At 53.5% G+C, this 25,807-nt stretch overlaps 1 protein-coding gene across 1 annotated transcript in view; it reads right to left on the reverse strand.

Annotated features, from left to right (window-relative positions):
- Positions 1-24,410, reverse strand: part of LOC140411761 (heme-binding protein 2-like) — a 41,285-nt gene extending 16,875 nt beyond the window's left edge. Inside the window, exons 1-2 of the mRNA XM_072500743.1 lie at positions 24,259-24,410; positions 2,911-3,104 (exon numbers count right to left, since the gene is read on the reverse strand). Coding sequence (XP_072356844.1) covers positions 2,911-3,042 — 132 coding nt within the window. The 5' untranslated portion in view covers positions 3,043-3,104; positions 24,259-24,410. The remainder of the gene's footprint in view (positions 1-2,910; positions 3,105-24,258) is intronic.
- Positions 24,411-25,807: the final 1,397 nt, after the last annotated feature.

Here is a 25,807-nt window from a genome sequence, read left to right on the forward strand (position 1 = left end):
AGGGTGGGGTCGGATATGGTGTCGGGGGGGTCAGTGGTTGGGGTGGGGCGGAGTGGGGAGTGTCGGGGATGGGGGGTGGGGAGCGTTGTGGAGGGGTCGAGGGTAGGCGGGTGGGGAGTGTCGGGGAGGGGTCGGGGGTGGTGAGTGTCGGGGAGGGGTCGGGGGTGGGGGCATGGGGAGTGTCGGGGGGGGGATCGGGGGTGGGGAGTGTCGGGGAGGGGTCGAGGGTAGGCGGGTGGGGAGTGTCGGGGAGGGGTCGGGGTGGGGAGTGTCGGGGAGGGGTCGAGGGTAGGCGGGTGGGGAGTGTCGGGGAGGGGTCGGGAGGGGGGAGTGTCAGGGAGGGGTCGGGGTGGGGAGTGTCGGGGAGGGGTCGGGGTGGGGAGTGTCAGGGAGGAGTCGGGGTGGGGGTTGTGGGGGAGTGTCAGGGAGGGGTCGGGGTGGGGGGTGGGGAGTGTCAGGGAGGGGTAGGGGGTGTGGGGGGAGTGTTGTGGAGGGGCCGGGTCTGGGGTGGAGTGTCGGGGAGGGGTCGGGGTGGTGGGAGTGGGGAGTGTTGGGGAGGGGTCGGGGGTGGGGAGTGTCGGGGAGGGGTCGGGGTGGGGGGAGTGTCGGGGAGGGGTCGGGAGGGGGGAGTGTCGGGGAGGGGTCGGGGGTGGGGAGTGTCGGGGAGGGGTCGGGGTGGGGAGTGTCGGGGACGGGGAGGGGGTGGGGAGTTTCGGGGTGGGGTCGAGGTGGGGAGTGTCGGGGAGGGGTCGGGGGTGGGGTATGTCGGGGAGGGGTCGGGGGAGGGGGGAGTGTCGGGGAGGGTTCGGGGTGGGGGTGGGGAGTGTCGGGGAGGGGTCGGGGGTGGGGAGTGTCGGGGAGGGGTCGGGGTGGAGAGTGTCGGGGACGGGGAGGGGGTGGGGAGTTTCGGGGTGGGGTCGAGGTGGGGAGTGTCGGGGAGGGGTCGGGGATGGGGTGTGTCGGGGAGGGGTCGGGGGAGGGGGGAGTGTCGGGGAGGGTTCGGGGTGGGGGTGGGGAGTGTCGGGGATGGATCGGGGTGGGGAACGTCTGAGAGGGGTCGGGGTGCGGAGTGTCAGGGAGGAGTCGGGGTGGGGGTTGTGGGGGAGTGTCAGGGAGGGGTCGGGGTGGGGGGTGGGGAGTGTCAGGGAGGGGTAGGGGGTGTGGGGGGAGTGTTGTGGAGGGGTCGGGTCTGGGGTGGAGTGTCGGGAAGGGGTCGGGTGGGGGGAGTGTCAGGGAGGGGTCGGGGTGGTGGGAGTGGGGAGTGTCGGGGAGGGGTCGGAGTTCGGGAGAGTGTCGGGGAGGGGTCGGGGTGGGGGGAGTGGGGAGTGTTGGGGAGGGGTCGGAGGTGGGGAGAGTGTCGGGGAGGGGTTGGGGTGGGGGGAGTGGGGAGTGTCGGGGAGGGGTCGGGGTGGGGGGAGTGGGGAGTGTTGGGGAGGGGTCGGGTCTGGGGTGGAGTGTCGGGAAGGGGTTGGGTGGGGGGGTGGGGGGTTGGGGGGGGCGTTGTTGAGGGGTCGGGGGTGAGGGGTAGGGGGTGTGGGGAGTGTTGGGGAGTGGTCGGGGTGGGGGTGGAGTGTCGGGGAGGGGTCGGGGTGGGGGAGTGGAGTGTCGGGGAGGGGTCGGAGGTGGGGGTGGTGAGTGCCGGGGAGGGGTCGGAGGTGGGGGGTGGGGAGTGTCAGGGAGGGGTAGGGGGTGTGGGGGGAGTGTTGGGGAGAGTTTCGGGTTCGGGGTTGGGAGGGTGTCGGGGAGGGGACGGGGGTGGGGGGGTGCGGGGAGTGTTGGGGAGGGGTCGAGCGTGGGGCGTCACGGTAGCACAGTGGTTAGCACTGTTGCTACACCGCGCCAGGGTCCCAGGTTCGATTCCCGGCTTGGATCACTGTCTGTGCGGAGTCTGCACGTTCTCCCCGTGTCTGCGTGGGTTTCCTCCGGGTGCTCCGGTTTCCTCCCACAAGTCCCGAAAGACGTGCTGTTGGTGAATTGGACATTCTGAATTCTCCCTCTGTGACCAGAACAGGCGCCGGAATGTGGCGACGAGGGGATTTACACAGTAACCTCATTGCAGTGTTAATGTAAAAACCTACTTGTGACACTAATAATGATTATTATTATTATCCTGTCCATGCCCCTCATAATCTTGTCCACCTCGATCAGATCGCCCCTCAGTCTTCTCTGCTCCAGCGAAAATATTAACCTGCCCTCTGCCTTCAGAGACCACCCTCAGCTTCCTGCCTCTCAGCCAATTGTGGGTCCAATGTGTCTCTTTGCCTTGGGTGCCATGGGCCCTGACTGGATCAGTCTGCCACGAGGGACCCTATCAAAAGCCTGGCTAAAGCCCATATCGACCACTCCAAATGCATTCCCCTCATCAACACTCCTGCTCACCGCCTCAAATAATTCAACTGTATTTGTCAAGAAAGACCTTCCACGCTGACTATCCCTGATTAATCCGTGTCTAAAGTACAGATAGATTCTGCTCCTCAGAATACTTTCCTGATCCCAGCCTTTAATTTAGAAACCATTAACTGTGTGAGTGCCGGGTCCCGGGATGTGTGAACCGCCCGGGGCAGATATTTCACTATTGATTCCAGTTCACACACTCAGCATTGACCCCCCTGCCTGAGTTAGACAGGAAATGTGAACCGCCCGGGGCAGATATTTCACTATTGATTCCAGTTCACACACTCAGCATTGGCCCCCCTGCCTGAGTTAGACAGGAAATGTGAACCGCCCGGGGCAGATATTTCACTGTTTATTCCAGTTCACACACTCAGCATTGACAACCCTCCCTGCCTGAGTCAGACAGATGTTTGACAGTAAAGAGAATAAAGGGGACTCGAGCCAAAAACACAGGCATTAAATAAATTCCACTTGTACAAATATTACAGAATGCAGTAAACTCTGAACTATACTCACCTTGTCCTTAATGATGACTTCGGGTTTAAGGCATTCCTCTTGTTCACAGAGTTCGATCATCTCGTCTACCGCATCCTGTGCAGCGAGTTGGTTCCAGAAGAGGACACACACGGTTAAGACGATTCTCAGCATCTTGGTGTCGGTACAGGTCACTGGTGAATTCACTGAATGCCCCTCAGCACCTTCAGCTCGATCTGCAGTTTGAGCAGAGAGCTCAGGGATTTTTATACAGTTTTTAGTGGATGATTTTGAATAAAGTTTAGCTACGGGAACATCAGACGTTGAAGAAACGCCCCAGCTGATTAACTATGGAAATATTTTTTGGTGTTTTGACCACAGCCTGGAATTTAGAAACCATTTAGAAATTACTTGCGGCACGGTATCACAGTGGTTAGCACTGTTGCTTCAGTGCTCCAGTGTCCATGGTTCGATTCCCGGCTTGGGTCACTGTCTGTGTGGAGTCTGCACGTTCTCCCCGTGTCTGCGTGGGTTTCCTCCGGGTGCTCCGGTTTCCTCCCACAAGTCCCGAAAGACGTGCTGTTGGTGAATTGGACATTCTGAATTCTCCCTCTGTGTACCCGAACAGGCGCCGGAATGTGGTGACTAGGGGATTTACACAGTAACCTCATTGCAGTGTTAATGTAAGCCTACTCGTGACAATAATATAGATTAATATTATTATCTCTGTGATGCCGGTTGCTGGGAAATGTGAACCGCCCGGGGCAGATATTTCACTATTGATTCCAGTTCACACACTCAGCATTGACCCCCCTGCCTGAGTTAGACAGGAAATGTGAACCGCCCGGGGCAGATATTTCACTATTGATTCCAGTTCACACACTCAGCATTGATCCCCCTGCCTGAGTTAGACAGGAAATGTGAACCGCCCGGGACAGATATTTCACTATTGATTCCAGTTCACACACTCAGCATTGACCCCCCTGCCTGAGTTAGACAGGAAATGTGAACCGCCCGGGGCAGATATTTCACTAGTGATTCCAGTTCACACACTCAGCATTGACCCCCCTGCCTGAGTTAGACAGGAAATGTGAACCGCCCGGGGCAGATATTTCACTATTGATTCCAGTTCACACATTCAGCATTGACCCACCTGCCTGAGTTAGACAGGAAATGTGAACCGCCCGGGGCAGATATTTCACTATTGATTCCAGTTCACACACTCAGCATTGATCCCCCTGCCTGAGTTAGACAGGAAATGTGAACCGCCCGGGGCAGATATTTCACTATTGATTCCAGTTCACACACTCAGCATTGATCCCCCCTGCCTGAGATAGACAGGAAATGTGAACCGCCCGGGGCAGATATTTCACTATTGATTCCAGTTCACACACTCAGCATTGACCCCACTGCCTGAGTTAGACAGGAAATGGGAACCGCCCGGGGCAGATATTTCACTATTGATTCCAGTTCACACACTCAGCATTGACCCCCCTGCCTGAGTTAGACAGGAAATGTGAACCGCCCGGGACAGATATTTCACTATTGATTCCAGTTCACACACTCAGCATTGACCCCCCTGCCTGAGTTAGACAGGAAATGTGAACCGCCCGGGGCAGATATTTCACTATTGATTCCAGTTCACACACTCAGCATTGACCCCCCTGCCTGAGTTAGACAGGAAATGTGAACCGCCCGGGGCAGATATTTCACTATTGATTCCAGTTCACACACTCAGCATTGACCCCCCTGCCTGAGTTAGACTGGAAATGTGAACCGCCCGGGGCAGATATTTCACTAGTGATTCCAGTTCACACACTCAGCATTCATCCCCCTGCCTGAGTTAGACAGGAAATGTGAACCGCCCGGGGCAGATATTTCACTATTGATTCCAGTTCACACACTCAGCATTGACCCCCCTGCCTGAGTTAGACAGGAAATGTGAACTGCCCGGGGCAGATATTTCACTATTGATTCCAGTTCACACACTCAGCATTGACCCCCCTGCCTGAGTTAGACAGGAAATGTGAACCGCCCGGGGCAGATATTTCACTATTGATTCCAGTTCACACACTCAGCATTGATCCCCCTGCCTGAGTTAGACAGGAAATGTGAACCGCCCGGGACAGATATTTCACTAGTGATTCCAGTTCACACACTCAGCATTGACCCCCTTGCCTGAGTTAGACAGGAAATGTGAACCGCCCGGGGCAGATATTTCACTATTGATTCCAGTTCACACACTCAGCATCGACCCCGCTGCCTGAGTTAGACAGGAAATGTGAACCGCCCGGGGCAGATATTTCACGATTGATTCCAGTTCACACACTCAGCATTGATCCCCCCTGCCTGAGATAGACAGGAAATGTGAACCGCCCGGGGCAGATATTTCACTATTGATTCCAGTTCACACACTCAGCATTGATCCCCCCTGCCTGAGATAGACAGGAAATGTGAACCGCCCGGGGCAGATATTTCACTATTGATTCCAGTTCACACACTCAGCATTGATCCCCCTGCCTGAGTTAGACAGGAAATGTGAACCGCCCGGGACAGATATTTCACTATTGATTCCAGTTCACACACTCAGCGTTGACCCCCCTGCCTGAGTTAGACAGGAAATGTGAACCGCCCGGGGCAGATATTTCACTAGTGATTCCAGTTCACACACTCAGCATTGACCCCCCTGCCTGAGTTAGACAGGAAATGTGAACCGCCCGGGGCAGATATTTCACTATTGATTCCAGTTCACACATTCAGCATTGACCCACCTGCCTGAGTTAGACAGGAAATGTGAACCGCCCGGGGCAGATATTTCACTATTGATTCCAGTTCACACACTCAGCATTGATCCCCCTGCCTGAGTTAGACAGGAAATGTGAACCGCCCGGGGCAGATATTTCACTATTGATTCCAGTTCACACACTCAGCATTGATCCCCCCTGCCTGAGATAGACAGGAAATGTGAACCGCCCGGGGCAGATATTTCACTATTGATTCCAGTTCACACACTCAGCATTGACCCCACTGCCTGAGTTAGACAGGAAATGTGAACCGCCCGGGGCAGATATTTCACTATTGATTCCAGTTCACACACTCAGCATTGACCCCCCTGCCTGAGTTAGACAGGAAATGTGAACCGCCCGGGACAGATATTTCACTATTGATTCCAGTTCACACACTCAGCATTGACCCCCCTGCCTGAGTTAGACAGGAAATGTGAACCGCCCGGGGCAGATATTTCACTATTGATTCCAGTTCACACACTCAGCATTGATCCCCCTGCCTGAGTTAGACAGGAAATGTGAAGCGCCCGGGGCAGATATTTCACTATTGATTCCAGTTCACACACTCAGCATTGACCCCCCTGCCTGAGTTAGACAGGAAATGTGAACTGCCCGGGGCAGATATTTCACTATTGATTCCAGTTCACACACTCAGCATTGACCCCCCTGCCTGAGTTAGACAGGAAATGTGAACCGCCCGGGGCAGATATTTCACTATTGATTCCAGTTCACACACTCAGCATTGATCCCCCTGCCTGAGTTAGACAGGAAATGTGAACCGCCCGGGACAGATATTTCACTAGTGATTCCAGTTCACACACTCAGCATTGACCCCCCTGCCTGAGTTAGACAGGAAATGTGAACCGCCCGGGGCAGATATTTCACTATTGATTCCAGTTCACACACTCAGCATTGATCCCCCTGCCTGAGTTAGACAGGAAATGTGAACCGCCCGGGGCAGATATTTCACTATTGATTCCAGTTCACACACTCAGCATTGATCCCCCCTGCCTGAGATAGACAGGAAATGTGAACCGCCCGGGGCAGATATTTCACTATTGATTCCAGTTCACACACTCAGCATTGACCCCACTGCCTGAGTTAGACAGGAAATGTGAACCGCCCGGGGCAGATATTTCACTATTGATTCCAGTTCACACACTCAGCATTGACCCCCCTGCCTGAGTTAGACAGGAAATGTGAACCGCCCGGGACAGATATTTCACTATTGATTCCAGTTCACACACTCAGCATTGACCCCCCTGCCTGAGTTAGACAGGAAATGTGAACCGCCCGGGGCAGATATTTCACTATTGATTCCAGTTCACACACTCAGCATTGATCCCCCTGCCTGAGTTAGACAGGAAATGTGAACCGCCCGGGGCAGATATTTCACTATTGATTCCAGTTCACACACTCAGCATCGACCCCCCTGCCTGAGTTAGACAGGAAATGTGAACCGCCCGGGGTAGATATTTCACTATTGATTCCAGTTCACACCCTCAGCATCGATCCCCCTGCCTGAGTTAGACAGGAAATGTGAACCGCCCGGGGCAGATATTTCACTATTGATTCCAGTTCACACACTCAGCATTGACCCCCCTGCCTGAGTTAGACAGGAAATGTGAACCGCCCGGGGCAGATATTTCACTATTGATTCCAATTCACACACTCAGCATTGACCCCCCCTGCCTGAGTTAGACAGGAAATGTGAACCGCCCGGGACAGATATTTCACTATTGATTCCAGTTCACACACTCAGCATTGACTCCCCTGCCTGAGTTAGACAGGAAATGTGAACCGCGTGGGGCAGATATTTCACTATTGATTCCAGTTCACACACTCAGCATTGACCCCCCTGCCTGAGTTAGACAGGAAATGTGAACCGCTCGGGGCAGATATTTCACTATTGATTCCAGTTCACACACTCAGCATTGACCCCCCTGCCTGAGTTAGACAGGAAATGTGAACCGCCCGGGGCAGATATTTCACTATTGATTCCAGTTCACACACTCAGCACTGATCCCCCTGCCTGAGTTAGACAGGAAATGTGAACCGCCCGGGGCAGATATTTCACTATTGATTCCAGTTCACACACTCAGCATTGACCCCCTGCCTGAGTTAGACAGGAAATGTGAACCGCCCGGGGCAGATATTTCACTATTGATTCCAGTTCACACACTCAGCATTGATCCCCCTGCCTGAGTTAGACAGGAAATGTGAACCGCCCGGGGCAGATATTTCACTATTGATTCCAGTTCACACACTCAGCATTGATCCCCCTGCCTGAGTTAGACAGGAAATGTGAACCGCCCGGGGCAGATATTTCACTATCGATTCCAGTTCACACACTCAGCATTGACCCCCCCGCCTGAGTTAGACAGGAAATGTGAACCGCCCGGGGCAGATATTTCACTAGTGATTCCAGTTCACACACTCAGCATTGACCCCCCTGCCTGAGTTAGACAGGAAATGTGAACCGCCCGGGGCAGATATTTCACTATTGATTCCAGTTCACACACTCAGCATTGACCCCCCTGCCTGAGTTAGACAGGAAATGTGAACCGCCCGGGGCAGATATTTCACTATTGATTCCAGTTCACACACTCAGCACTGATCCCCCTGCCTGAGTTAGACAGGAAATGTGAACCGCCCGGGGCAGATATTTCACTATTGATTCCAGTTCACACACTCAGCATTGACCCCCCTGCCTGAGTTAGACAGGAAATGTGAACCGCCCGGGGCAGATATTTCACTATTGATTCCAGTTCACACACTCAGCATTGACCCCCCTGCCTGAGTTAGACAGGAAATGTGAACCTCCCGGGGCAGATATTTCACTATTGATTCCAGTTCACACACTCAGCATTGACCCCCCTGCCTGAGTTAGACAGGAAATGTGAACCGCCCGGGGCAGATATTTCACTATTGATTCCAGTTCACACACTCAGCATTGACCCCCCTGCCTGAGTTAGACAGGAAATGTGAACCGCCAGGGGCAGATATTTCACTATTGATTCCAGTTCACACACTCAGCATTGACCCCCCTGCCTGAGTTAGACAGGAAATGTGAACCGCCCGGGGCAGATATTTCACTATTGATTCCAGTTCACACACTCAGCATTGACCCCCCTGCCTGAGTTAGACAGGAAATGTGAACCGCCCGGGGCAGATATTTCACTATTGATTCCAGTTCACACACTCAGCATTGACCCCCCTGCCTGAGTTAGACAGGAAATGTGAACCGCACGGGGCAGATATTTCACTATTGATTCCAGTTCACACACTCAGCATTGACCCCCCTGCCTGAGTTAGACAGGTTTCTGGTGGGAAAGGAAGTCGAGGGTTATGGGGACAGGCAGCAAAGTGGAGTTAAGGCCACAGTTTGATCAGACATGATCTAATGAAACGATGGAGCAGGTTGGAGGGGCTGATTGATCTACTCCAGCTCCAATCTTTTTTTATTCATTCTTGGGATGTGGGTGTTGCTGGGCGGGGCCGGCATTTGTTGCCCGACCCTAATTGCCCTGGAACTGAGTGGTTTGCTAAGACAAGCCAGTCTACAGTGCGGAAGGATGTTACAAGTTACAGAGGGACATAGATAAGCTGCAGCCCTGGGCTGAGAGGTGGCAAATGGAGTTTAATGCAGAAAAGTGGGAGGTGATTCATTTTGGGAGGAATAACAGGAAGACAGAGTACTGGGCTAATGGTAAGATTCTTGGCAGTGTGGATGAGCAGAGAGATCTCGGTGTCCATGGACATAGATCCCTGAAAGTTGCCACCCAGTTTGAGAGGGTTATTAAGAAGGCGTCCGGTGTGTAGTGGACTAGCCAACACTAAGGGCATTCAAATTGTCATTGGATAAAAATATGGACGATAATGCAATAGTGTAGATGGGCTTTAGAGTGGTTTCACAGGTCGGTGCTACATCGAGGGCCGAAGGGCCTGTACTGCGCTGTAATGTTCTATGTTCTCAGAGGAAACTGCATTGCTGTGGGTCTGGAGTCACGTGTAGGCCAGACCGGGTAAGGGCGGCAGATTTCCTTCCCGAAAGGACATTAGTGAACCAGGGGGGATTTTATCAATCAATAGACTTTAAATTCCAGATTTTCTTTATTGAATTAAAATTTCACCACCTGCCAGAGTGGGATTCGATCCGGGGATCCCAGAGCATTCCCCTGGATTACTTGTCCAGCGACAAGGCCACTGCGCCCCCTCCTCCTCTAATGATTTGATGCCAGCACCTGTTGCGATGCAGCATCCTCTGTATTTAGCCGAGAGAATCCGTTCCCAGCCTTTTGTAAAACAAGACACATAAAGGTGAGAAGACATTGTTTAATTTACTCCACAAGAAATACCTGGCAATGGGCTGCCTTTAATCGGAGCAATGACCACACAGAGAATCCCTATAGTGCAGAAAGAGGCTATTCGGCCCATTGAATCTGCACCGACCCTACCTAGGCCCACTCCCCACCATATCCCCATAACCACAGCTAACCTTTGGACACTAAGGGGCAATTAACATGACCAATCCACCAAGCCTGCACATCTGGACAGTGGGAGGAAACCGGAGCACCCGGAGGAAACCCACGGAGACACGGGGAGAAGGTGCAGACTCCACACAGTCACCCGAGGCTGGAAATGAACCGGGTACCTGGCTCTGTGAGACAGCAGTGTTAACCCGGTCCACTGGCACTGTGAGGCAGCAGTGTTAACCCGGGTTTCTGGGACTGTGAGACAGCAGTGTTAACCCGGGTTCCTGGCTCTGTGAGACAGCAGTGTTAACCCGGGTCCCTGGCTCTGTGAAACAGCAGTGTTAACCCGGCTCCGTCGCACTGTGAGACAGCAGTGTTAACCCGGCTCCCTGCCACTGTGAGGCAGCAGTGTTAACCCGGCTCCATGGCACTGTGAGGCAGCAGTGTTAACCCGGGTCCCTGGCACTGTGAGGCAGCAGTGTTAACCCGGCTCCCTGGCACTGTGAGGCAGCAGTGTTAACCCGGGTCCCTGGCACTGTGAGACAGCAGTGTTAACCCGGCTCCCTGGCACTGTGAGGCAGCAGTGTTATCCCGGGTCCCTGGCACTGTGAGACAGCAGTGTTAACATGGGTCCCCTGGCACTGTGAGACAGTAGTGTTAACCCGGGTCCCTGACACTGTGAGACAGCAGTGTTAACACGGGTCCCCTGGCACTGTGAGACAGCAGTGTTAACCCCTGTCCCTGGCACTGTGAGACAGCAGTGTTAACACGGGTCCCCTGGCACTGTGAGACAGCAGTGTTAACCCGGGTCCCTGGCACTGTGAGACAGCAGTGTTAACCTGGGTCCCTGGCTCTGTGAGACAGCAGTGTTAACCCGGGTCCCTGGCTCTGTGAGGCAGCAGTGTTAACCCGGGTCCCCTGGCACTGTGAGACAGCAGTGTTAACCCGGGTCCCTGGCACTGTGAGACAGCAGTGTTAACCCGGTTCCCTGGCTCTGTGAGACAGCAGTGTTAACCCGGGTCCCTAGCACTGTGAGACAGCAGTGTTAACCCGGATCCCTGGCACTGTGAGACAGCAGTGTTAACCCGGGTCCCTGGCACTGTGAGACAGCAGTGTAAACCCAGGTCTCTGGCATTGTGAGACAGCAGTGTTAACCCGGGTCCCCTGGCACAGTGAGGCAGCAGTGTTAACCCGGGTCCCCTGGCACTGTGAGACAGCAGTGTTAACCCGGATCCCAGGCATTGTGAGACAGCAGTGTTAACCCGGGTCCTTGGCACTGTGTGGCAGCAGTGTTAACCCGGGTCCCTGACACTGTGAGACAGCAGTGTTAACCCGAGTCCCTGGCACTGTGAGACAGCAGTGTTAACCCGGGTCCCTGGCACTGTGAGACAGCAGTGTTAACCCGGGTCCCTGGCAGTGTGTGGCAGCAGTGTTAACCTGAGTCCCTGGCACTGTGTGACAGCAGTGTTAACACGAATCCCTGGCACTGTGAGGCAGCAGTGTTATCCCGGGTCCCTGGCACTGTGAGACAGCAGTGTTAACCCGGGTCCCTGGCACTGTGAGACAGCAGTGTTTACTCGGATCCCTGGCACTGTGAGACAGCAGTGTTAACCCGGGTCCCTGGCACTGTGAGACAGCAGTGTTAACCCGGTTCCCTGGCACTGTGAGACAGCAGTTTTAACACGGGTCCCTGGCACTGTGAGACAGCAGTGTTAACCCAGCTCCCTGGCACTGTGTGACAGCAGTGTTAACCCGGGTCCCTGGCACTGTGAGGCAGCAGTGTTATCCCGGGTCCCTGGCACTGTGAGACAGCAGTGTTAACCCGGGTCCCTGGCACTGTGAGACAGCAGTGTTAACCCGGGTCACTGGCGCTGTGAGGCAGCAGTGTTAACCCGGTTCCCTGGCACTATGAGACAGCAGTGTTAACCCGGTTCCCTGGCACTGTGAGACAGCAGTGTTAACCCAGCTCCCTGGCACTATGTGACAGCAGTGCTAACCCGGGTCCCTGGCACTGTGAGGCAGCAGTGTTAACCCGGGTCCCTGGCACTGTGAGACAGCAGTGTTAACCCGGTTCCCTGGCACTGTGAGACAGCAGTGTTAACCCGGGACCCTGGCACTGTGAGACAGCAGTGTTAACCCGGGTCCCTGGCGCTGTGAGACAGCAGTGTTAACCCGGTTCACTGGCACTGTGAGACAGCAGTGTTAACCCGGGTCCCTGGCACTGTGAGACAGCAGTGTTAACCCGAGTCCCTGGCACTGTGGGACAGCAGTGTTAACCCGGGTCCCTGGCTCTGTGAGACAGCAGTGTTAACCCGGTTCCCTGGCACTGTGAGACAGCAGTGTTAACCCGAGACCCTGGCACTGTGAGACAGCAGTGTTAACCCAGCTCCCTGGCACTGTGTGACAGCAGTGTTAACCCGGGTCCCTGGCACTGTGAGGCAGCAGTGTTATCCCGGGTCCCTGGCACTGTGAGACAGCAGTGTTAACCGGGTCCCTGGCACTGTGAGACAGCAGTGTTAACCCGAATCCCTGGCACTGTGAGACAGCAGTGTTAACCCGGGTCCCTGGCGCTGTGAGACAGCAGTGCTAACCCGGTTCACTGGCACTGTGAGACAGCAGTGTTAACCCGGGTCCCTGGCACTGTGAGACAGCAGTGTTAACCCAGCTCCCTGGCACTGTGTGACAGCAGTGTTAACCCGGGTCCCTGGCACTGTGAGGCAGCAGTGTTAAACCGGGTCCCTGGCACTGTGAGACAGCAGTGTTAACCCGGTTCCCTGGCACTGTGAGACAGCAGTGTTAACCCGGGTCCCTGGCACTGTGAGACAGCAGTGTTAACCCGGGTCCCTGGCACTGTGAGACAGCAGTGTTAACCCGGCTCCCTGGCACAGTGAGACAGCAGTGTTAACCCGAGTCCCTGGCGCTGTGAGACAGCAGTGTTAACCCAGCTCCCTGGCAATGTGAGACAGCAGTGTTAACCCGGGTCCCTGGCACTGTGGGACAGCAGTGTTAACCCGGGTCCCTGGCACTGTGAGACAGCAGTGTTAACCCGGGTCCCTGGCACTGTGAGACAGCAGTGTTAACCCGGGTCCCTGGCACTGTGAGACAGCAGTGTTAACCCGGGTCACTGGCACTGTGAGACAGCAGTGTTAACCCGGGTCCCTAGCTCTGGGAGACAGCAGTGTTAACCCGGGTCCCTGGCACTGTGAGACAGCAGTGTTAACCCAGGTCCCTGGCACTGTGAGACAGCAGTGTTAACCCGGGCCCCTGGCACTGTGAGGCAGCAGTGTTAACCCGGGTCCCTGGCACTGTGAGACAGCAGTGTTAACCCAGGTCTCTGGCACTGTGAGACAGCAGTGTTAACCCAGGTCCCTGGCACTGTGAGACAGCAGTGTTCACCCGGGCCCCTGGCACTGTGAGACAGCAGTGTTAACCCGGGTCCCTGGCACTGTGAGACAGCAGTGTTAACCCGAGTCCCTGGCACTGTGAGACAGCAGTGTTAACCCAGCTCCCTGGCAATGTGAGACAGCAGTGTTAACCCGGGTCCCTGGCACTGTGGGACAGCAGTGTTAACCCGGGTCCCTGGCACTGTGAGACAGCAGTGTTAACCCGGGTCCCTGGCACTGTGAGACAGCAGTGTTAACCCGGGTCCCTGGCACTGTGAGACAGCAGTGTTAACCCGGGTCCCTGGCACTGTGAGACAGCAGTGTTAACCCGGGTCCCTAGCTCTGGGAGACAGCAGTGTTAACCCGGGTCCCCTGGCACTGTGAGACAGCAGTGTTAACCCGGGTCCCTGGCACTGTGAGACAGCAGTGTTAACCCGGTTCCCTGGCTCTGTGAGACAGCAGTGTTAACCCGGGTCCCTAGCACTGTGAGACAGCAGTGTTAACCCGGGTCCCTGGCACTGTGAGACAGCAGTGTTAACCCGGGTCCCTGGCACTGTGAGACAGCAGTGTAAACCCAGGTCTCTGGCATTGTGAGACAGCAGTGTTAACCCGGGTCCCCTGGCACAGTGAGGCAGCAGTGTTAACCCGGGTCCCCTGGCACTGTGAGACAGCAGTGTTAACCCGGATCCCAGGCATTGTGAGACAGCAGTGTTAACCCGAGTCCCTGGCACTGTGAGACAGCAGTGTTAACCCGGGTCCCTGGCACTGTGAGACAGCAGTGTTAACCCGGGTCCCTGGCAGTGTGTGGCAGCAGTGTTAACCTGAGTCCCTGGCACTGTGTGACAGCAGTGTTAACACGAATCCCTGGCACTGTGAGGCAGCAGTGTTATCCCGGGTCCCTGGCACTGTGAGACAGCAGTGTTAACCCGGGTCCCTGGCACTGTGAGACAGCAGTGTTTACTCGGATCCCTGGCACTGTGAGACAGCAGTGTTAACCCGGGTCCCTGGCACTGTGAGACAGCAGTGTTAACCCGGTTCCCTGGCACTGTGAGACAGCAGTTTTAACACGGGTCCCTGGCACTGTGAGACAGCAGTGTTAACCCAGCTCCCTGGCACTGTGTGACAGCAGTGTTAACCCGGGTCCCTGTCACTGTGAGGCAGCAGTGTTATCCCGGGTCCCTGGCACTGTGAGACAGCAGTGTTAACCCGGGTCACTGGCACTGTGAGACAGCAGTGTTAACCCGGGTCCCTGGCGCTGTGAGGCAGCAGTGTTAACCCGGTTCCCTGGCACTATGAGACAGCAGTGTTAACCCGGTTCCCTGGCACTGTGAGACAGCAGTGTTAACCCAGCTCCCTGGCACTGTGTGACAGCAGTGCTAACCCGGGTCCCTGGCACTGTGAGGCAGCAGTGTTAACCCGGGTCCCTGGCACTGTGAGACAGCAGTGTTAACCCGGTTCGCTGGCACTGTGAGACAGCAGTGTTAACCCGGGACCCTGGCACTGTGAGACAGCAGTATTAACCCGGGTCCCTGGCGCTGTGAGACAGCAGTGTTAACCCGGTTCACTGGCACTGTGAGACAGCAGTGTTAACCCGGGTCCCTGGCACTGTGAGACAGCAGTGTTAACCCGAGTCCCTGGCACTGTGGGACAGCAGTGTTAACCCGGGTCCCTGGCTCTGTGAGACAGCAGTGTTAACCCGGTTCCCTGGCACTGTGAGACAGCAGTGTTAACCCGAGACCCTGGCACTGTGAGACAGCAGTGTTAACCCAGCTCCCTGGCACTGTGTGACAGCAGTGTTAACCCGGGTCCCTGGCACTGTGAGGCAGCAGTGTTATCCCGGGTCCCTGGCACTGTGAGACAGCAGTGTTAACCGGGTCCCTGGCACTGTGAGACAGCAGTGTTAACCCGAATCCCTGGCACTGTGAGACAGCAGTGTTAACCCGGGTCCCTGGCGCTGTGAGACAGCAGTGTTAACCCGGTTCACTGGCACTGTGAGACAGCAGTGTTAACCCGGGTCCCTGGCACTGTGAGACAGCAGTGTTAACCCAGCTCCCTGGCACTGTGTGACAGCAGTGTTAAACCGGGTCCCTGGCACTGTGAGGCAGCAGTGTTAAACCGGGTCCCTGGCACGGTGAGACAGCAGTGTTAACCCGGTTCCCTGGCACTGTGAGACAGCAGTGTTAACCCGGGTCCCTGGCACTGTGAGACAGCAGTGTTAACCCGGGTCCCTGGCACTGTGAGACAGCAGTGTTAACCCGGCTCCCTGGCACAGTGAGACAGCAGTGTTAACCCGAGTCCCTGGCGCTGTGAGACAGCAGTGTTAACCCAGCTCCCTGGCAATGTGAGACAGCAGTGTTAACCCGGGTCCCTGGCACTGTGGGACAGCAGTGTTAACCCGGGTCCCTGGCACTGTGAGACAGCAGTGTTAACCCGGGTCCCTGGCACTGTGAGACAGCAGTGTTAACCTGGGTCCCTGGCACTGTGAGACAGCAGTGTTAACCCGGGTCCCTGGCACTGTGAGACAGCAGTGTTAACCCGGGTCCCTAGCTCTGGGAGACAGCAGTGTTAACCCGGGTCCCTGGCACTGTGAGACAGCAGTGTTAACCCAGGTCCCTGGCACTGTGAGACAGCAGTGTTAACCCGGGCCCCTGGCACTGTGAGGCAGCAGTGTTAACCCGGGTCCCTGGCACTGTGAGACAGCAGTGTTAACCTAGGTCTCTGGCACTGTGAGACAGCAGTGTTAACCCAGGTCCCTGGCACTGTGAGACAGCAGTGTTCACCCGGGCCCCTGGCACTGTGAGACAGCAGTGTTAACCCGGGTCCCTGGCACTGTGAGACAGCAGTGTTAACCCGGGTCCCTGGCTCTGTGAGGCAGCAGGTTAACCCGGGTCCCTGGCACTGTGAGACAGCAGTGTTAACCCAGTTCCCTGGTTCTGTGAGGCAGCAGGGTTAACCCGGGTCCCTGGCACTGTGAGACAGCAGTGTTAACCCGGGTCCCTGGCACTGTGAGACAGCAGTGTTAACCCGGGGCCCTGGCACTGTGAGGCAGCAGTGTTAACCCGGGTCCCTGGCACTGTGAGACAGCAGTGTTAACCCGGGTCCCTGGCACTGTGAGACAGCAGTGTTAACCCGGGTCCCTGGCACTGTGAGGCAGCAGTGTTAACCCGGGTCCCTGGCACTGTGAGACAGCAGTGTTAACCCGGGTCCCTGGTTCTGTGGGGCAGCAGTGTTAACCCGGGTCCCTGGCTCTGTGAGGCAGCAGTGTTAACCCGGGTCCCTGGCCACTGCAGTACCGCTCCTGGCCACTGCAGTACCGCTCCTGGCCACTGCAGTACCGCTCCTGGCCACTGCAGTACCGCTCCTGGCCACTGCAGTACCGCTCCTGGCCACTGCAGTACCGCTCCTGGCCACTGCAGTACCGCTCCTGGCCACTGCTGTACCGCCCCTGGCCACTGCAGTACCGCTCCTGGCCACTGCAGTACCGCTCCTGGCCACTGCGGTACCGCTCCTGGCCACTGCAGTACCGCTCCTGGCCACTGCAGTACCACTCCTGGCCACTGCAGTACCGCTCCTGGCCACTGCAGTACCGCTCCTGGCCACTGCAGTACCGCCCCTGGCCACTGCAGTACCACTCCTGGCCACTGCAGTACCACTCCTGGCCACTGCAGTACCGCTCCTGGCCACTGCAGTACCGCTCCTGGCCACTGCAGTACCGCTCCTGGCCACTGCAGTACCGCTCCTGGCCATTGCAGTACCGCTCCTGGCCACTGCAGTACCACTCCTGGCCACTGCAGTACCGTTCCTGGCCACTGCAGTACCGTTCCTGGCCACTGCAGTACCGCTCCTGGCCATTGCAGTACCGCTCCTGGCCACTGCAGTACCGCTCCTGGCCACTGCAGTACCGCTCCTGGCCACTGCAGTACCGCTCCTGGCCATTGCAGTACCACTCCTGGCCACTGCAGTACCGCTCCTGGCCACTGCAGCGCCGCTCCTGGCCACTGCAGTACCGTTCCTGGCCACTGCAGTACCACTCCTGGCCATTGCAGTACCACTCCTGGCCACTGCAGTACCGCTCCTGGCCACTGCAGTACCGCTCCTGGCCACTGCAGTTCCGCATTTTCTCATTTCATCCCACACGGACCTCTCCGTGATTCCACGTTGAACAACTTCAATACTCTGCGCTCTGTGTCGAGGGCAGCAAAACGCCTGCAGCCGCACACTGTGACCGTTCTATATAAAACCAGACGGAAACGGGGTAGTGTGGACATCGTGGATCCTCTCGTGGTGGTAGATTGCTTTTTCTGGGTCCAGGGGTCCCATTAATCCTTTCTTCCATCGGGAGAATTTCAGTGGGAGCACAGTTAGGGACACAGCCAGAAGCAGGATGCCGATTCCCGCCAGGTGGGACAGCAGGCGCACCCATGGGTGAATTTGGATGAATCCTAATCGCAGAGGTCCTCCCGCCAGTAGACAATTGGTCCCAATTTCTTGTAGATTTTCGGGCAGAAGTGTATCAACTTTTTAAAGTACTTCCCCAAAGTCTGTCTAAATTCCTGGCGACGTTTCTCAGTGTTTTCTCTCTCCTGTGTGTGTCCACCATCTCAACTAATCCAATCAAAGAACAAAGAAATGTACAGCACAGGAACAGGCCCTTCGGCCCTCCAAGCCTGCACCGACCATGCTGCCCGTCTAAACTGAAATCCTCCGCACTTCCGGGGTCCGTATCCCGACATTCCCATCCTTTTCATGTATTTGTCAAGATGCCCCTTAAACGTCACCATCGTCCCTGCTTCCACCGCCTCCTCCGGCAGCGAGTTCCAGGCACCCACTACCCTCTGTGTAAAACACGTTATAAAGAAGCAAAGAAAGGCCTTCCAGCATGACAGGAAAACACAAAATATCCAAATGCCTGACACCTGTAAGGCTGATAAATTTCCCAGCGATACAGATAGAACTTTGGTGAAGGGTCAGGAGGGGCTTGTTCTCTATCTGACTTTTCAAACACACACAACAAATCCCACTCCCTATTCTCAGTGTAACAGGCAGCTCCCAGTGTATAAGATGGAGACAAGATGATAAAAGGTGTGGATAAAGTAGACAGGGAGCAGATGCTTCCTCTTATGGGGAATTCAGTTGCATCTCTTCAATATTCAAACTGTCTCAATGTGTCTCTGAAATCCAGCCCGGTCCCAGTTAGTGAGTTGTCCTGTGATGTGGGCCAGTGTCATGGAGACCAGGATAGAGCCATGGGGAGGGGGTTGTTTTGGGCAGTACGACAGATTGGGTGATAGTAGATCAGGGCCTGATTTACACTCCAATCCATTCCACCAGAGTCAATGGGAATGAAAATGGAGCTGCTGCCCAGGATGGGTTTCAGGCCCTGCTTTACCCTCCAGCCTGTGCTGTCTGATTGGATCTCAGCTGGCCCAATAGGTGGCTGGTGTACGCTCACACATTGGTGCTCCTGTCCAAGACAAATTTAAACTGCTGCTGGAATCTTCACTGAGTTATCCAATCACACCTCGCTGTCAATGAGGCTACAACAGGCAGATTAACCTCGCAGGTCTGGGAAGTGGGAACAATCCACGTTCCTCTCCAAAAACTCAATCTCCATTTTCCCACTGCCGCTGGCTTGAAATCCTGGAACTGACAACTTAACGATGTTGGTGTATCTGCACCACATGGAACGCAGCGTTTACAAACAGGGCTCATCGCCATCTTCGAACAAAGAACAAAAGAACAGAGAAATGTACAGCACAGGAACAGGCCCTTCGGCCCTCCAAGCCCGTGCCGACCATGCTGCCCGACTAAACTACAATCTTCTACACTTCCGGGGTCCGTATCCCTCTATTCCCATCCTATTCATGTATTTGTCAAGATGCCCCTTAAATGTCACTATCGTCCCTGCTTCCACCACCTCCTCCGGTAGCGAGTTCCAGGCACCCACTACCCTCTGCGTAAAAAACTTGCCTCGTACATCTACTCTAAACCTTGCCCCTCTCACCTTAAACCTATGCCCCCTAGTAATTGACTCCTCTGCCCCGGGGAAAAGCCTCTGACTATCCACTCTGTCTATGCCCCTCATAATTTTGTATACCTCTACCAGGTCGCCCCTCAACCTCCTTCGTTCCAGTGAGAACAAACCGAGTTTATTCAACCGCTCCTCATAGCTAATGCCCTCCATACCAGGCAACATTCTGGTAAATCTCTTCTGCACCCTCTCTAAAGCCTCCACATCCTTCTGGTAGTGTGGCGACCAGAATTGAACACTATACTCCAAGTGTGGCCTAACTAAGGTTCTATACAGCTGCAACATGACTTGCCAATTCTTATACTCAATGCCCTGGCCAATGAAGGCAAGCATGCCGTATGCCTTCTTGACTACCTTCTCCAACTGTGTTGCCCCTTTCAGTGACCTGTGGACATGTACTCCTAGATCTCTTTGACTTTCAATACTCTTGAGGGTTCTACCATTCACTGTATATTCCCTACCTGCATTAGACCTTCCAAAATGCATTACCTCACATTTGTCCGGATTAAACTCCATCTGCCATCTCTCCGCCCAAGTCTCCAAACAATCTAAATCCTGCTGCATCCTCTGACAGTCCTCATCGCTATCCGCAATTCCACCAACCTTTGTGTCGTCTGCAAACTTACTAATCAGACCAGTTACATTTTCCTCATTTATATATACTACAAAGAGCAAAGGTCCCAGCACTGATCCCTGCGGAACACCACTGGTCACAGCCCTCCAATTAGAAAAGCATCCTTCCATTGCTACTCTCTGCCTTCTATGACCTAGCCAGTTCTGTATCCACCTTGCCAGCTCACCCCTGATCCTGTGTGACTTCACTTTTTGTACTAGTCTACCATGAGGGACCTTGTCAAAGGCCTTACTGAAGTCCATATAGACAACATCCACTGCCCTACCTGCATCAATCATCTTAGTGACCTCCTCGAAAAACTCTATCAAGTTAGTGAGACACGACCTCCCCTTCACAAAACCATGCTGCCTCTCACTAATACGTCCATTTGCTTCCAAATGGGAGTAGATCCTGTCTCGAAGAATTCTCTCCAGTAATTTCCATACCACTGAAGTAAGGCTCACCGGCCTGTAGTTCCCGGGATTATCCTTGCTACCCTTCTTAAACAAAGGAACAACATTGGCTATTCTCCAGTCCTCCGGGACATCACCTGAAGACAGTGAGGATCCAAAGATTTCTGTCAAGGCCTCAGCAATTTCCTCTCCAGCCTCCTTCAGTATTCTGGGGTAGATTCCATCAGGCCCTGGAGATTTATCTCCCTTAGTATTTTTTAAGACACCCAACACCTCGTCTTTTTGGATCTCAATGTGACCCAGGCTATCTACACAACCTTCTCCAGACTCAACATCTACCAATTTCTTCTCTTTGGTGAATACTGATGCAAAGTATTCATTTCGTACATCGCCCATTTCCTCTGGCTCCACACATAGATTCCCTTGCCTATCCTTCAGTGGGCCAACCCTTCCCCTGGCTACCCTCTTGCTTTTTATGTACGTGTAAAAAGCCTTGGGATTTTCCTTAACCCTATTTGCCAATGACTTTTCGTGACCCCTTCTAGCCCTCCTGACTCCTTGCTTAAGTTCCTTCCTACTTTCCTTATATTCCACACAGGCTTCGTCTGTTCCCAGCCTTTTAGCCCTGACAAATGCCTCCTTTTTCTTTTTGACGAGGCCTACAATGTCTCTCGTTATCCAAGGTTCCCGAAAATTGCCGTATTTATCCTTCTTCCTCACAGGAACATGCCGGTCCTGAATTCCTTTCAACTGAAATTGAAAGCCTCCCACATGTCAGATGTTGATTTGCCCTCAAACATCCGCCCCCAATCTAGGTTCTTCAGTTCCCGCCTAATATTGTTATAATTAGCCTTCCCCCAATTTAGCACATTCATCCTAGGACCACTCTTATCCTTGTCCACCAGCACTTTAAAACTTACTGAATTGTGGTCACTGTTCCCGAAATGCTCCCCTACTGAAACATCTACCACCTGGCCGGGCTCATTCCCCAATACTAGGTCCAGTACCGCCCCTTCCCTAGTTGGACTGTCCACATATTGTTTTAAGAAGCCCTCCTGGATGCTCCTTACAAACTCCGCCCCGTCTAAGCCCCTGGCACTAAGTGAGTCCCAGTCAATATTGGGGAAGTTGAAGTCTCCCATCACCACAACCCTGTTGATTTTACTCTTTTCCAAAATCTGTCTACCTATCTGCTCCTCTATCTCCCGCTGGCTGTTGGGAGGCCTGTAGTAAACCCCCAACATTGTGACTGCACCCTTCTTATTCCTGATCTCTACCCATATAGCCTCACTGCCCTCTGAGGTGTCCTCCCGCAGTACAGCTGTGATATTCTCCCTAACCAATAGCGCAACTCCGCCACCCCTTTTACATCCCCCTCTATCCCACCTGAAACATCTAAATCCTGGAACGTTTAGCTGCCAATCCTGCCCTTCCCTCAACCAGGTCTCTGTAATGGCAACAACATCATAGTTCCAAGTACTAATCCAAGCTCTAAGTTCATCTGCCTTACCCATAATACTTCTTGCATTAAAAGATATGCACTTCAGGCCACCAGACCCGCTGTGTTCAGCAACTTCTCCCTGTCTTCTCTGCCTCAGAGCCACACTGTCCCTATTCCCTAGTTCTCCCTCAATGCTCTCACCTTCTGACCTATTGCTCCCGTGCCCACCCCCCTGCCATACTAGTTTAAACCCTCCCGTGTGACACTAGCAAACCTCGCGGCCAGGATACTTATGCCTCTCCGGTTTAGATGCAACCCGTCATTCTTATATAGTTCACACCTGTCCCGGAAGAGCTCCCAGTGGTCCAGATAACGGAAACCCTCCCTCCTACACCAGCTGTTTAGCCACGTGTTTAGCTGCTCTATCTTCCTATTTCTAGCCTCACTGGCACGTGGCACAGGGAGTAATCCTGAGATTACAACCCTAGATGTCCTGTCTTTTAACTTTCTGCCTAGCTCCCTGAACCCCTGCTGCAGGACCCCATGCCCCTTCCTGCCTATGTCGTTAGTACCAATATGTACAACGACCTCTGCCTGTTTGCCCTCCCCCTTCAGGATGCCCTCTACCCGTTCGGAGACACCCTGGACCCTGGCACCAGGGAGGCAACATACCATCCTGGAGTCTCTTTCACGCCCACAGAAGCGCCTATCTGTGCCCCTGACTATGGAGTCCCCTATTACTATTGCTCTTCTGCGCTTTGACCCTCCCTTCTGAACATCAGAGCCAGCCGTGGTGCCACTGCTCTGGCTGCTGCTGTTTGCCCCCACCAAGGGGACCAAGGAAAGGGTCATAAAAACCAACCTTGTCGACAACTCCCACACCCCAAGAAGCAATAATAAATACCATGTGACCACAATCTGCAATGACTCAACCAAATACGTTCCTGGTTAAAGTTTTTACAGCTTCATTTTCCTGCAGGATTGAGGAGCAATGGAACAATTTCAAATATAAAAATCAGCTCCACCTATTGCTCTGAAATGTGGGCCCTGTAAATGTCCCGATGGACAATTGAAATGAGGTTTCAGATCTGCCTTTGGGGCAGTTTTACTTCAGTGGTCAGTGGGTGCCCCAGATCTCCCGGACATTTCCAATGACCTTGTTATTGAGTGAGGCACTCAGCTGATGTGATGACTTTGCATTGACAGAGCCACACACCATCGCCTGGCCTCTCTTCACAGTAACATTTACATGGTGCTTTGCAACTTCTGATGTTGAACTCATGGGAGACGAAGAAAAACATTGTCACAAGCTCAAAGTGACTTCACCTGCACCTGGACAAAGTAAATTGCTGAATTTTCTACCCTGATATTCAAAATGGAGCTGTAATTCTCTCTGACTCTTTATTCCCGGGATTAGTTACACAGATTGTCACAAGCCAGAAGCTGACAGGAATGAGGAGGTGGGTGGCGGGTGTGAGTGTGATTCCTCACAGCAGAGACTGGAGGGAATGATCCCGGGCATCCGGAAAGGGGGCAGGGAAAATATCTGGAAGTTATTGCAGCTGGGAAAGGTGAAGAGAATGCTGCACCAAAGAATGGCCAAGAGTTTCGAATGTGCCCTGGAGTGACTCAAATAGACCAGGGACTCTGATTGGACAGACAGTCGGCGGGGATTGAACTATCTGTTCCTGCCCCCCTGTCCAATAGGAGCCCTTCTAAAATTAAAAAGATGTGTTGGAGGGCATTTTGTGATACTGGACTATGATATAAATTATAGGTGGCCCTGTCACTACATTTGTGCTCCTATATTACTTTTGAATAGTTCTGATGAAACAAAAGGTACTCATTGGCTTCGATGCCTGTTTAGAAGAGGCAATTTGTCGAAATAGAGAGTGTTTACACAATGCTGTTAATACCAGAAAAGACACAAAATGGTTGTTAGCTATTTCCGCGTATCCGGTGTGACTAGGCGACTGTGCTCAGAGGCTTTACCGGTCGTCCACTCCCGTAGGGTGGCGGGCCTGGCTTGGCACTGTGTCACAATAAATTTCACCACCCGTTATTCACTCAACAGTCTGTGCGCCTCGGATTCCCAACTAACTCTGGCCGTCACGTGAGAGCTCAATTGCCCCCTTAATTCAGGCTCGGCATGGGGCCTCGAGCAGCCAATTAGTACTGAAGAAAATGGTATAGCGGACCAACAAAACAAAACCATAAAAAGACATTTTAAACTGAGTCAGTTACTCACTTGGCCTTGATAGCAGATTCGTTGGATGTGACCTCACCGTCCGTCCGCCTCGCCGTGTGACTCTAATTTCTGGCGGTCAACGGTTTGACTACTCGCCTTGTCCACCGGCTCGAGCGGCGTCCGGCTCAGCAACATCCCGCCAGACTACGGCAAATGTTAGAGGTGAAAATATTCACACGAAGGCCTGAGTATAAGTAAAAAAAAGCAGTTTATGTCAGAATTCTGGGAGACAAGGCCTGGGGACTCCGCAGCCTATTGACAGCACCCTTTCTCACTTGAGCTAAGGCTCACACGGGTTAATATACAGATTGAAGGGGCGGAATTAGTTGTTTTCTCAATTACATACAATCAATCAACTATATTCACGTCACACTTATTACATGCGGTACATCAATTTTCCAAGCATCCCCAATTATCACATATATGGTTAAAGTGGGTGTTGTCTTACCCGCCCCTAACTTCATACAGAAGTCATTGAAAACTAACATCATGATGTGTCCTGTCTCCAGCTGTAGACCTTGAGCTTGTCAAGGATACATTGCAAGTCTTGTTCTGTGAAGCTGTTATCAGCGGCTGTTGGGACACTCTCTATACAGACCCACGCTTGGCTCTCATGAGACAGTTTACAGGGAATGAGGCTTGTTCAGCCATTTTATATCAGGGTGACAGAGACGACACGGTTAACACATCGTGGAAAAGCGAGGCACAAGGCCGCTTTTCTGGGGTCCCCCCGGGGAGCCATGAGTCTGGCGTTCGGGTAAGAGCAAAATACTCTGGTACAAAATAAACACTGATGAAAGATGGGTGGGATCCCACGCAGCCCCTGTGGAACAGAGACAATGGTGAGATACACAGAAGTGAGATCAGACAAATAAAACAGGAGTCATCTTAGTTCACCAGTTAGAAGAACAAATGACTGAAATGAAGCCTTCACACCGTTTGGAAAACAGGCTAGTTTCAAGGAATTGAGCTCTGACTCCTTTAAGCACAGCAATAAAGCGAGTAAAGATAGCGGCAGTACAGACTGTGCAAACTGGCAACGACATCACAGAAAACTGCTCCAATTACGGCTAAAGACTGTCCTGGAATGTCTCAAGGAGAGGGGAAAGAATTAGGCTCCCTGGAAATGGACATTTTAAATCAACTAAAAGTTTAGACATATCCAAAGGACAGGGAGGGAAAAAAATCAAATAAAGGAAAGCCCAAAAGATCAGAAAGGGGCTGAAACGCTCAATCAGCTTTTGTTCAGAAATATCTGAGGATGACAAATCCCCCTCCCAAAACGGAAAATGGGGAGTAAAGTCAATACAAGATTATGGTTCGAAACGTAACAATGGATTCTTGTCCAGAATAACTTCAGATCGTTTCGAGCCGTCCAGATAGACTCGGCAGTAATTCAATTCAGTTGAAGCAGAAAAAAATATCCATCCAGTCACATCTCTTTCAAACACTGGTTAAATAGCAAATATTGAACATTGAATTCAGTTTGAAGAACAAGAAAGAAATTTGAGTAACATTGAAGGAAAGAATAAATAAAGTTTGAGGTCAC

Source organism: Scyliorhinus torazame, chromosome 4 (assembly GCF_047496885.1).
Source record: "Scyliorhinus torazame isolate Kashiwa2021f chromosome 4, sScyTor2.1, whole genome shotgun sequence".
In the NCBI taxonomy this organism is placed as follows: Eukaryota; Metazoa; Chordata; class Chondrichthyes; order Carcharhiniformes; family Scyliorhinidae; genus Scyliorhinus; species Scyliorhinus torazame.